General features: G+C 44.0%; 1 protein-coding gene across 1 annotated transcript in view; it reads right to left on the reverse strand.

Moving 5' to 3' along the window:
• The window catches only part of LOC144754873 (lymphoid-specific helicase-like), a 544,631-nt gene that overhangs the window by 257,330 nt on the left and 273,403 nt on the right, over window positions 1-13,898 (reverse strand). The window contains exons 15-16 of the mRNA XM_078643187.1: window positions 10,498-10,642; window positions 8,650-8,733 (exon numbers count right to left, since the gene is read on the reverse strand). Coding sequence (XP_078499313.1) covers window positions 8,650-8,733; window positions 10,498-10,642 — 229 coding nt within the window. The remainder of the gene's footprint in view (window positions 1-8,649; window positions 8,734-10,497; window positions 10,643-13,898) is intronic.

Genomic DNA, 13,898 nt, shown 5'->3' on the forward strand with positions numbered 1-13,898 from the left:
CCAAGCACCGCACTCCAGCCGCCTCCCGAGATGGTTGCCAGACAGTCGCTGGCTCTCGGTGCTCCAACACCCTCAATGAGCTCCGGGGGCGATTTCAAGGCCCCCCCGACTCCACTTGAATAGCTTAAAAAAGGCAGACAGCGGGAGCCCCGCCAGAGCACGTCCGCTCACATCGCCTTGCAAGCCACGCCCCCCATTCCTCACCTTTTGAATTAAATCCCAAAGCAGTCCCATTCTTGGAGGAGGGTGCCTACCTGCCTATACCAAAAAAATCCTGCAACCCAGAAGAAACATGTATGTCCCTCTTCACTTCCGAATCTAAGCAATAGTGCTTTGCAAAAGTGTGTAGGAAGCCCCAAGTTGCCACTTTGCATTTGTCAATTACAGGGACACTTCTAGCCAAAGCCGAAGAAGACAGGAAACTTAGTGGGATAAACCACTATTTTCTTTTAAGAAATCGTACAGCCTGAAAGACACCCTGGTTAACACTAGACCAAAGGCAACAAAACTACACAAGGACAACTCAATTACTAGAGCCTGGGGACTACCGGAGATCATTGGCCACTTCAGATGTGGAAATTGCAGTGTGTGTCACTTAACCAACAACACCAAAACACTCAATCTGGAGGAAGGCAAAGTCTGGAAGCAATTGTCACACACTAATTGCAATAGCAGCAATGTTATTTATCTAATCAAGTGCACCTGTGAAAAGTCATACATTGGGATGACAACAAGGAAGGTAAAACAGAGCATCAGCGAACATCGCAGCACCATTCGCTGTAAAATAAAGTGCCACTAGACCAACTGATCACTTCCTTGAAGCCCATCATACCCCACATGATATGGTGTGGACTGTAATCAAACAGGTGAAACCAGGTCCCAACCTACAAAGCCGCCTGTTCGAGAAGGAACAGCGCTGGATCTATAGGCTATCCATGCATGTACTAGGTCTTAATGACAACATACCTTGGGCCTCTGTACTATGAGCACCACAACTTTGGGCCAATCCACTCTGTCTGAATACTGTACTCCGTTCTTAGACACTCACAACGACCTTGTGTCCAGTCACGTAGTCTAAATTCAGACTATATACTAACCTGATCTGGCTGCCCCCTTCTGTTCTGTCCCAGCAGAATTAGCCACTGAACTAGTGGTTTATCACTCCTCCTTGTGTCATCTGCTAAGTCGTGCCGGCGGCTCAGTGCCCCTCCGTACGTTTTCTCATCCTGTAATTACTTCCCCTTCCTTGGCTGGTGCCTGTCATACTTCTCGCTGAGAGACATTCTACTCTTTTAAGGCACATACCAAATTGCCAGTGCGCCTACCGCACCCTGTTTCCTAGTTTATCACTGTGTTGTGTAATCCACAAACACCTAGCCGTATTTCTATTTTTATTCCCTTTTTTGTGTTTTATTCAGAACGCTTATTGTTATACCCAATACCCTGCCACCAATATGCACTGTAAACCTTTATCCATGGACCCACGTCGGCAGTTACTTGTTCCGCACTCGTACGTGTAAACCCATATTTCTGCTTTGTTATTCATCAACAGACACGGGGATAATACACCGCCGCTCCCCTTTGACTTTACTGAGCGCAATCAGTCCGTACGAGCTTGCCGTTCTGACAACTCGCACGGGCACCTAGCAACGGCGATACCACATGTACCACTCAGCCCCGCCCATACCCAGAAGCCATGGCTCATTAAACATAGCAGCTGGACACTCGCCACTTCAGCGGGGACATTTGAGAGGCGCATAGGTAATCCGCCTTGTCTGACTCAGCGAAACTGTAAGTACTGTGCTCTTTGTCCCAACAGCTCCTGTGCACTCGTTTACATATCGATGTGCCAACATTGTTTTTCTGTTTCTGGGTCTTGCAACCTTGCCAGCACTCGGACTGATTCACTGTATTTTACCTACCACAGAATAAGTTTCACAGCTGAGGTAGCCTTCCCTCTGCCCCCCGAAGTCCCAGAGACGCACAATAGGAGTAAGAATAGCCCCTCGAAGCCATCCGTGTGGCTGTTTGTGCGTTTGTCCTTGTGTTTCAACTACAAATGCATGCATTTTACGTTTAGCTCAAAACCACTTTTTTTGTGAGACTTTATAGTCACCCAACCATAATTATTGGAGTGCGAGTGACTCTATAAATCATTAATTTTCACCACCTTTCACACACTTATTGATCTGTGTGTCAGAGTGAGCCAAAGATAGATATATCTATAGCACGATTTATCAGCTGATATACACTAAGCCAACAAGAACAAGCTGAATAAGAGTTTGTACTCATCTTAGGCACATCATGTCTGTTGTATGTTCAGAATCGGATCAGCATGAAGCATGCAGACACGTGAGAGTCGCCACTACGTTACAGGCATGTAAAAATGTTTGATTGTGACTGCCTTTCCTTTGTTCCTCCCACAGGTCTCTTTCTCCTCACCTATTTTAGGTTTGAGTGTTTGCCTGTTGCAGAGTTTTGCAATTTGGCGCAAGGAATCTAGGATTGGATGCACGTTAGTGTGTGTAGACCGTCCATTTTCCTTTTTCTGGTCCTGATGAAAACCTGGGATTTACCACGTAAAGGTTGAAACATGTAGACCATTCATATAGATACTTCCGGTCATAATCACCCACTGGTATCTTCACACTTTTTTTTAATATTGTCCAGTTGCTTGTGAATAAAGTTTTTTTCAACATAGTTCTACCAGGACAATTTTTAACATCCCCTCCTTTTTTTGCACTAATTACTCAAAAAAGCCAGCTCCACTGTAGTTCAGGTGTCGCAGCACACCCTGGTGGCACTCGGTCCTCAGGGTGGACCCCAATGATGAAGCATGTCACCAACCAGGTTGGTGAGTGAGGGTTTTTTTAACAAAAGGTTAATACTCCTTTTGTTCTACACTTATCCCATTCAGAATTTCTTAGATTCCTATGGTGATACTCCCTTCTTGTTACATTTATGCTTTAGTCCAGGGGCCTAGGAGTATATTCCTTTCACTTATGTGAAAAAATCCCTCTCTCTCTCACTTGTTTATACATGTCCTGTTCAATCACCAGCCATGAAGGTGCAGGTTCTAGAGGTGCGGGTGAAGAAACTGCCCCTCCGAGAGAAGGTCGGCCCCGAGAGCAAGAGAGCAGAGTGAAAAATAAGCGGTAAAGGAGGTTTGTGTACCATACCCTTTGCGGCTAATCCGGGGTGATCAAGATGATTTTGGCCCAGTCTTGGCGAATCTTCCTCAAAACTCGAGAAATCAAGGGTATGAGGGGGGAAACTAGTAAAGAAGCTGGGAGCCCCAATCTACCTGAAACACATCCACCTCAACGCTCCCCGAGTCGGATACTGCAGAATGACGGAGAGTGCGTGTTCGTATGAGTGGCAAACCGGTCCAACTGAGAAAACCACCACATCCTGAAAATGTGAAAAACTACCTCCGGACTTAGACGCCACTTGTGACATTCAGCACTCCAGCCAAGTGATTTGCAATCAGGAAAATCTGATGGCCCTGAGCCCAGGACCAGAGTCGCAGAGCCTCTCTGCAGAGGCGATTCGACCCTACTCCTCCCGGTTTGTTGACGTACCACACTGCAGCAGTGTCTATTAAAGGTGAATCAACTAACTGGGAAGGGAAGGGAGGAAGGCCTTGAGAGCCAATGTATTGCCCACAATTCTAAAAAGGTCTTTGATCTCCAGAGATCAAAGACCTTTGACCGCCAGATCCCCCAGATGAGCTCCTCACCCTAGAGCGGAGGCATCCATTACCACTGTGGCCACTAGAGAAGGGGTGTGAAACTGCTTCCCTTGAGCCTTGTTGCCTGGAACACTCCATTGCAGATCCACTGCAGTGTCCCTGGAGATTCGTATTTCTCGAAATCTGTTGTGTAGAAACTACTGCCTGCATAGGCACCACTGGAGAACCCTCATATGCCAGCATGCATGGCTGACCAACAGAAGGTAGGAAGCAAACAGACCAAGCAGGCGCAAGACCTACAGGACTGGAACAGACGCTCCATTCTGAAAAAGTGAAATCATAATCTTGATGTCTTGAATCCTCTGTGGAGGCGGGGAGGCACGACTCACCATAGTATTCAGTACTGCCCCTATGAACAGGCTGTGCTGAGAGGGGACCAGGTGAGATTTGGGTACATTTATCATAAAACCCAAGGTGAACAGCTGTATTAACTGCAAATGATGCGGCACAATCTCTGGCGATTTTGTTTTGGGAAGCCAGTCGTCCAGATAGGGAAACACAGGAATCCTGGACCTTCTGAGATGTGCTGCCACCACTCCCATCACCTTTGTGAAGACCAGAGGTGCGGAAGTAAGGTAGAAGGGAAGGACTGCAAATTGGTAATGTTGAGACCCCACCGTAAAAAAGCAGAGACACTTCCGATGCTACCGTAGAATGGGAATGTGAACATATGCATACTATAAAATCGATCGACACCATCCAGCCTTCCTTCTCCAGTGTGAGAAGAACCTGTGCCAGGGTCAACATTTTGAACTTCTCCTGCTCAAGATGAAATTCAAAATCCGGAGGTTGAGAGTTGGTCGTAAATGACCATTCTTTATGGGAAATCAAGTAGCACCCATGACCTCTTTCCTGCTTTAGAACAATCTCGAATGCACCATTTTGCAGCAATGACAGTCCGTCCTGCTGGAGCAGCCGAAGATGCTCTTCGAGCAAAGGCCCTCACAGGGAGGGAAAGGAGGGGGGGGGGGGAGAAAACTCCTGAAAGGGTAGGGCATACCCATTTTCTACGATGTTTAAAACCCAGAGGTCTGTAGTGACAGACCTCCAATGCGGTAGATAATAGGCCAACCGCCCTCCACGGGACAAGCATGCTCTAAGATCGCAGAGCTGCTTCGCTGCCACAATGGTTGGAGATGCAAAAGAGGAGAAGGTGGAGGAGGAAGTGGTGGAGACTTGCTGTCGGGTATAACCATGCGGACTACGTCTGCTTCTTCCCATGGAGGACCTGATCAGAGTATTAAACCTGCAAAACGGTCTATAGTCTCTGGGATGGGTCTGAAGCCCCAAGAGCCTTGCTGTTGCCTTGCTATCCCTAAAGTGCTACAGCGCAGAATTGGCCTTAGCTCCAAACAAGCGAGTCCAAACAAGCGAGACCCATCAAAAGGCAAGTCCAGCAACATAGCTTGATCAAGCGAAAAGCCTGAACCTTGTAACCAGGCATGCCTTCATGTTGCCACAGACCCCATTACTCTGGCTACAGAGTTCGCAGTGTCCAGCTCAGATTGGATTACAACATGAGCAGCAGCCTGAGCATCTGTCAGCAGTTCAGATAATGCCCTTGGACCTTCGTGGGCAATTTTGGAAAGAGCTCCTTAGCTGTGTCCATGAGAGTATAAATGTAACATCCCAAGAGACATGTGTCATTCGTAGATTAAGGCCATACTTCCCAACTGCTACATTCGTTTTAATTTCCGATCAACAAGCGTGGATGAAAAAGAACCTGCTGATAACTTGGAAGAATAAGAAGCTTGGACCAATAGGCTTTCTGGTGAATGATGGGAGGACAGAAAAGCCAGATCCCCAGGAGCTACCTTATACCTTCTAGCCACTCTCCTGGAAATGCCAGGGAGGACAAAACATCCAAAATAGGCTCTGTTAAAGCCTCATTGAAGGGCAGCAATGGTTCTGATGCAGGAGTCGAATGTAGAACCTCTATCTGATTTCAATTCAGTTGTGGGAAGCAGCAACTCTAAAAGGTCCTCAGCTCTTCAAATTACAGCAGGATATGAAATCACCTCAGGAGATGGCGAGCCCTTCGGTGATGCCAATTGTCACTCAGGGGAGGTAACCAGACTACTAGCCTCTTGTAATCCCTCAAACTCAAGGCTAACGTCCACTATCTCCCCTTCTCCAGTCTCTTCATGCTCCTCTTGATATTCCTCTTACTCAACAGCCTTTGAGCCTCTGTCATCTTAGGCGCGGACGAGGCTTCTTGGAGGATCTCAAAGTATGAGGAGTCGGGTACTTCGTTCGTGTCCAAGATCTCCTGCGACAACTTTTGGCCATGAATAACTTGGCCGGCCTCCCCTTCAGGGCCTTCGGATTCATCTGCTTACACCGAAGCGCATGTCCAGTCGTTGTGATCAGAGGACAGACACCACAAACAATCTTAGAGCGGGTCAGTGATGGACATCTGGCCCCTGCATTCCCGGCACAGCTTGTATCCTGAATTTCGAGAAGTCATTTTCAACGGCTACAAAGTCGCAGCAACAGTAACAATTAAAACTCCCAGAAAAGGAGAGCCTGGGAAAAAAGGTTATGCATCGATGGAGCCGGAAAAAAAAGGGAACGGACGTCAGCACACCGACTAGGTCATCTTATGGCTCTGATTAAGTCAGGCGGAGCCTCATGCACAGCCGTTCCATTGTGACTTCGACGTGGGAGAGTCGAGGAGAAAAGTTTCTGTGGAATGCTGCCCATTGGGGAAATTCAACAAGCATTTGCAATGCAATAGGTCTCACATTTGCGTGAGTTTGAGCTATTGGCGTCATAAATAGCAATACATTTTATTTATATGTTTTGAAAATTGCAAGCTGTGCATAAACGCACACTATGTAGGTTTTCTGAACACAAATAAAATGCATTGTCATTTATAATGCCAATAGCTCAAACTGTGGTAAAAGCGGGACCTATGCATTGAAAATGCTTTTTGTTGTTGTTGTTAAGGGTGTCCTGGTTCTCCTCAGTTGCTGCAATTGAACTCCTATTTGAAAACAACAATGATTAATAGTAAAGCATTCCGTCCTTGGTAACACGGAGTCCTATTGGAAGCTTATCTGTAGATTTATTTTTACTGTGCATGGCGGCATACACAAGGGTTGTTTAATAAGTCACTGAATGCCAGTTACACCAACATAAAAATGAGTTTTCTTGCTCTTTTGCGATTGAATAACATAGGGGTTATCTAACTATTTGGACAGCCATGTCTTATGTAGTATCAGGTTGGTTAGCATGTGGTTCCAAATTCGACATGCAAGTTTTAATGACCACTCTTTATTAATACACTAAACAATGTTTTTTTCTGCAAAAGTAGAGACGGTGCAGATACCTCGTGTGGCTGAATAATGCCAAGTGAAAACCTAGGCTCAAATCCCAGCGTCCCCGCTTAGCCAAATTGTGTGATCCTGGGAAAGCCACGCTACAGTGTAGTGCCTCATGTTTCTACACTGCCAAATTTAGGAACAACCAGAAGTGATTCTCTTCAGGTTGTATACTGTAGAAACTCCATTCAAATATGTTTAAAGATACTAAAATGTTTCTCTGTATACGAGGCCAGACTATGAGCGGGGTTGGGCCAGGGACTAGAGTGTGTGCAAATGATTTTTCTAGATTGCCCCACTACGTGCACTGTTGTATTTAAAGCGTTGTGGAAACGTGTTTCTGCCCCTCTCACATAGCTCTGCTTCATGCCATGCTCGACGCATTTCACGCACATCCTAATAAGCTCCACAGACACCCAAGAAAACACTGATTCTACCAACTAAGCACAAAAAAAAGAGTAACTGTTACCCAATTGCCTAAAAAGCGCTCTGAAGCCTTGCTCGTCATGGAAAGCGCTATTCAAAATAAAATGGCGACATAAATTGATAAAACGGCACTCACCTCTGCACCTCCATGCAGCACCAGCACATGGGGGTTCTCCTGCTTCTCGCCATCACTAACCGGGAGGCGAGCCACCAGTCCGCCCACTCTCCATCCACTGTGGACACTGTGTGGGCCGCGCCGCTCGCCACATCGACCCCAAGTTTGGCCAGTAAGAGGCAGACCTGCTTACACCCAACGCACAGTCCTAGTGCTTCACCGGACTTGTGCACTTTGCTGATTACTGGAACAGTGTACACTATGGGGGGTGCCTCGACCTGTACTCCCCGACAGTACCTGGATGTATGCACACGAGCTGTGCCACTGGCCTGTGGAGAGCGTGGGCGTCTCTGGCCTGAGCACACCCGGGTGACTCGGTGCAGAGCTCCTCTAGGCATATTCTAAAGTCACCGGCCAGAAACAGGAGCAGGAACCGAGGCTCAGACAGGTGAGTCACAGACAAGAATAAGGAGCCTGTCCTATGGCCCAGCAGCAGGGGCAGGGGTTGTGTCCTAAATGCAAGGAGTGTGTCCTGTGCCCAAGAGCATGAAGAGAACGGTCTGTCCTGGCAGCGGTAACACCAGTCTGAGTACAAGGAACAGGACACTGACGGTGCTGCAGTAAGGGGCACGGCGCATGCGTAAAGCCGAAACCTTCCATGGGGCACGGCGCATGCGCAAGTAGCGGGAGGTATTGCTAGCGTCTCAGCTTCCGAGGAGGACAGCGCGTTCACGCGCGCGTGGCCGGCGCAAATCGCCTTGCGCGCGGCCAGGACTGTCCTCCTGGGAAGCTGAGCCGCTAACAATAAGGTCTCTGGCGAGAGCGAGCTTCGCTCGCTTCTAGCCGAGACCTAAAAAGGTATATCCATCAGAATCAGAATTTTTAGTTCCATGCTTATGTCACCATTAGAAAGACTGACTTGTCCAATTCTAAAGCATGTAATTAAGCCACTAGTCCCGATCTCATTACAAGAACACCCAGAAAGTCTAGTTTTATGTCAAACACAAATAAAGAAAATTTGACTAAAAGCTTACCTTGTGACCTCGCTTTTTGAGCTCTGGTAGCATTCTGTCCAACAGGAGAAACTTGCCAGAACTGTTAACCAACTCTTCATCAACCTGTGGAGGACAATTGCCATTTACTGAACATTCAATTCAACAACGTTAATTACAAGTTTGCAGTGCTGTTACTTCTGTCTGAATGTACTTGTGTGCAAATCGTATTCACCAAACCACTACATGGTAACAAAGTTGTAGAAGAAATCATGCAGGACATTAGTTGTAGTCATCAGCGACTGATCGAATGGGACAATAGACAATCATTTATATAATAACATTATCTGCTTTTTAAATTACACTTAAAATGTGAGGCATATGAAAAGTCCTAGGTCCAGACTCTTATATTGCTTTAAGTGCCAACACTGCAATAACAATCCAGGTCTTCAAGTTTCATGGTTAGCAGCCTGCTCAACCCCTCTAACTACCATCCAACCAATTATTAGTGCTTAGAAAAGGGCAAAAAGCAATAATTTCTTGCTAAAAGGTGCTCCTAGAATTTCCAAGGCTTGTCTAAATCCTTCCTTACTTCAGCGTCTGGGTCTCTATCCTCCAGCCACAGGAATACATGCAAAACACTTAAACTATCTGGGGAAGCCCCATCTACCATCCAACTAGTACCATACTAAATCTGTGGCCATCTATAATAATCGGACTAGACCAGGCAAACGTATTCCCACTGCACAGACTCACTGTCATGTGTGCCTCGCTTCCAACAAGCGCACCCAACTAGCAATGTTAAGAGTAAACGTCAGTGGGTCAAAGGGAAGCAGAGCATTTAACGCAAGTGAGAACAGTAGTCAGCACTCATTTGACACAGGAAAAAAGGTCTATTCAGGACTGCTGAAATCGGTATGCTACCACCACTGCCTGTCAAAAACCCATGATATGGAAAAAGATCCAGGTCGACAAAAAAGGGTATTTTTGGTGCCCCCTTAGGGTCAGAACCAGTTCTGGTCTTTGGGATGCCAGGCCTTCGGCCTCAGCATACACGCTAAATTGGAGTGTTAGCTTGACATAATAAGTCACGATACCAGTTGCACATGTAGTTGGGTCACTCAGGACGGGGGTCCCATGCCCGAATATCATGCACACAGGAGTAGCAGGGACAAAGGTGGCTTGTAGGCTATTTCCATCTATCATAATGAGATCAGAACATAGAAGCAGAACGAGAGGTTGATTATTCTCCTACCAAGCCACCAAATCGTGGAACAACCTCCACCAACCCATCAGGCCATCCTTATCACTCCCTGAATTCCACAAGTTGAAGACCTGGCTGCTCAATTAGTCTTCTAGCTGGACCATTGAGACTGCCTGCACTCAGGCCCAACCTCACCACACGCCTATTCACTAATTGGATACCCTCAAAGGTGACAAGCAGCATTGCTGCATAATGTTGCACCCAATTCAGTCTGTGCTGCAGCTGTGACCGATCTCCAGCACCACTGAGCACAGTTTAGGCTTCACTTCACACTGCCTGATAATGCAAAGAAAAAAAGCCCAAATGTTTAACAGTTAAGGCAACACATTGTTACCAGAGGACACAAGTAAAAGGAACTATGAGTAAGAGGAAAGCAAAAATTGTGTTCTGCAATGGAGTTGCATAACACATCAAAAGGTTCAAATCGAGGCATTTACAGCAAAAAAGGGCAAGACCATCCAGGAGGAGGGTGCATTTTGGACAAACCAAAGCCCACAGTAATCTAAATAGCTCCTTAACAGCATTCCAATCCTTATCTTACGATTTAATTGTGTTTAAATGTCAATTACATTTTCCAAAAAGTTACATCACTTACAGAAAGGCCATCAGAAATACATGCACACTACCTTAAAATCTTGAGTTGCTGGATCTAGTGGATACTCAATTAGGTATGGGTGATTACAGCATTTGCGGAGCAACATCATTATGTTCTTCATCTTCAGATTAATTTCAGAACCCCATGAGAGACTCATGTCTACAACTGGCCTAGTCCTAGTGAAAACAGGAAAAGTGCTTAATATTATCCACAATGAAAGGATGAAACATGAATTTTTGTTCAACTCTTTGAAGACAAAAACGGACCAAGGATTAACTGCACAAGGCAAAATGTACCTTATCAAAACATTTTTTTTATTCTTGACCTTTAATGATAGAACAGTAACATTTTAACAACTTTGAAGTAAGGAAAAATGTCCATAGTGGATAAAAGTTAAATCACTACATTGGGCAGCTTGCCATTTAGCTCTCAAATAAAGGCATCCAGTGTGTTTATGTACTCAAGACTTTAAGGGGGGAATGCAGCCCTTACAATGTTATACTTGTCATATCAGGAAGGGACAGCATACATGACAACCTGTGTTGAAAGTAACAGCAGTGTTAAACTATAGAATCACTATTTACACCCATTTGATCAGGACAAAAGCCCTGCACACCCGGGAAAGCTCTGCTAAAACTTGACCACCTACGTTGCAATAATCTAGCTGCCTATATTTTGTAAATGGGAAATCTGGGAAACATTTTTGCTTTTCTTCTGACAGAACTTTCATCTAGTCTACAGTTTGTTTATTGTTATTAGTTAATAAAAACCCTCACAATACAAGATAAATACATATAAAAGAAATCCCCTTTTTAAGAAAAATAATATATGGTCTTAAAAACATTGACTACTATTCGTGCAACACAGAAAAATATCTTGGATTTGTTAAAATAGACAGTTCTAAAATTAATTCAAATCATAATTGTAGATACACTTCATCATTTTGGTAATGTAGTGAATAAGTCTGTAAAAAAGGAAATTCTACAGTTCTAGATATCAACATCCTGCTATTGTTTTATCACCATATAAATACCTTAGTCTTACATCTGGACAAGATCCTTGTGCTGTTGTATACTACTTACAATTCTGTTTTACTTCGTCATGAGATTGTAAAAACTTCAGAAGTTTACAATTTAACTGAGGAACTGTGGAGTCCAGACTTCTCATGATGGCTGTTCTACACGTTCAAACCGCTCGCTCATTAAAAATGCGCTTTAAAAGTGCTTGACGCACGTTCAGTTTGGGACACATATAGACCAAATACACAAAGTCCTCGTCTGGGGCATCACATAGTCTGCACATTTTTGGTCCTTTAGATCGCCATATTGGTTTGTCTGACAGACGGTAGATCATCTAGGCGCGTTGCCAATAGTTTTTTCTTAAAATACACCGGATAGGTTTGATGTAGGTAAATTGCCGGTTGCAATGTGACATACGTTTGAATTGTCATCCATGCATGGTCTTGCCGCGAAAATATACTTTTATCATCAACTAGCGAATTAATTTTTGCAGCTTTATTCATGGCTTGATGAAATGTAGGATGCAACAAATTCAAGTCCCCCGCATTGGTTAATTGTAAAGATGAAAACATCTTTATTGTAATTTGAATTCTCATTGTTTGTCACAGCTTCCCATAAAGCGCTGATTAGAGGGCTAGACTGGTTATTTCGTATTTTATGCATGGATTTAATGAACTGGTACCTTCTTTCTATGTTTTGCTGTGTCAGTCTGAATTCCAAACTAATTTGAGCGGGGGAAGCATTAAAGGGCAAACGAAAAACCTGCATGTATGTTTTAATTTGTAGTCTATCCAACATTTTGGAATCCCTACCATGCATCACCATACTTGTGTAGGTTAGAGAAGGAAGCAATTTTGCTTTAATAGCGGAGAGAAGTGGTTAGAAGGAGGGACCGTCTAGTTTTTTTGCGAGCAAGCTGAATGCATGTATTAAAGCATTGTTCTTCCTAACCATATACAGTTGGTGTGCATGAAAGTTGAAATTTTTATCAAAATTAAAACCCAGATACTTATAGGTACTGACTTCTATGATTACATTACCCAGCTTGATCTTTCAAGAGGCATGGGGATTATTCTCAATAAGCATGGATTTTGTTTTGCTAGTGTTAATTTCTAAATTGTTAAGTTTTGTATACGCCGCTGTTTCTTTGATCAATCTTTGAAGTCCAATTTCTGTATGACTCAGCAGCACAATCAGCGTATGATAGATGGGATATCGTTAGTGGACCTAACCTTGGAGCATGTGAGTTAACTAGATCCAAGTGGGTCGTTAAATCCGCCGTAAAGAGGTTAAACAGATGTGGAGCTAGCACACACCCTTGCTTGAGACCTTGCAGTTGGTATTTCCCTTGATAGTTTGGGCCCGTCCCCTACCTTAATTTGAATCCATGTTTCTTTATACCTCACTGTCTTAGTTTAGCCCATAGGAGTGATTGTTCCACCCGACCAAAAGCAGCTTTCAGATCTATAAAGCAGAGTTGTCGTTTTTTCTTTAGGCGTTTGCTTTTTTCCGCAATTAATGCTACTGTTATATTAATTGAGGTACCATACCCTTTCCAAAACCCTGTTTGCAGGGATGGAATCAGGTTCTTAGAATTTGACCAATTAGATCTTCCAATATTATTTATGCATAATATTTTGTTTGAGTCAATAAGGGCTATTAATCAGTAATTAGATTGTTTTGTTTTGTCTCCACTCTTAAAGATAGGGATTATTATTGATCCCCTCCAACTATCTGGAATTATACCTGTATTTTCCACCTCTTTAAATAGCATTATCGGATTGGCCCAATATTTTGGGTCCAATTTAAATATGACCTGTGTAATGCCGTTTGGTCCTGGGGCACTGTCACTTCTTCCTGATTTGATCACATTTTCGACTCTTGTAAGCGCACACAATTTAATATCTAAAGTGGGTACAAACTCATGAAACGGCAATGTTTTCATCCTGGTTATTAATTCACTTTCAATGGATTTCCAATTTTTTTTAGTTTTATTTACTTGCAGCTGTTCTTCAATAATAAGTTTTCAAATTTTCAAATACACTACCCAATCTTGTTCTATAACATTTGATGATACCGTTACTTTGTAAATCTTATTTAAACTGTTTTCCAAAACGCTTTGGCATTGAATTGTTTTTAATTGTAGACCAACTTTGCCCAGAACTCATCTGTTTTTCTTGCCAAACCTGTTACTGAAATTCCTTCTTCAGTTTTATTTTAGCTTGCCCAATGCGTCTGGTTGGTTACTTTGTTTTTTTACCTTCCTTATTTCTCTTTTTTTTAGCTCTTTAATTTTCGGTTTTGTTATTTCAATCACAAATTTGATCCAGGCATTTAATATGGTAGAAGATAACACTATACCATCCTCCAATATTGTTTGGCATTGCCTGCAAGTTCTGGAAGTTGATTAGAT

The sequence above is a fragment of the Lissotriton helveticus genome, chromosome 5_1 (genome assembly GCF_964261635.1).
Source record: "Lissotriton helveticus chromosome 5_1, aLisHel1.1, whole genome shotgun sequence".
NCBI classification, from domain to species: Eukaryota; Metazoa; Chordata; class Amphibia; order Caudata; family Salamandridae; genus Lissotriton; species Lissotriton helveticus.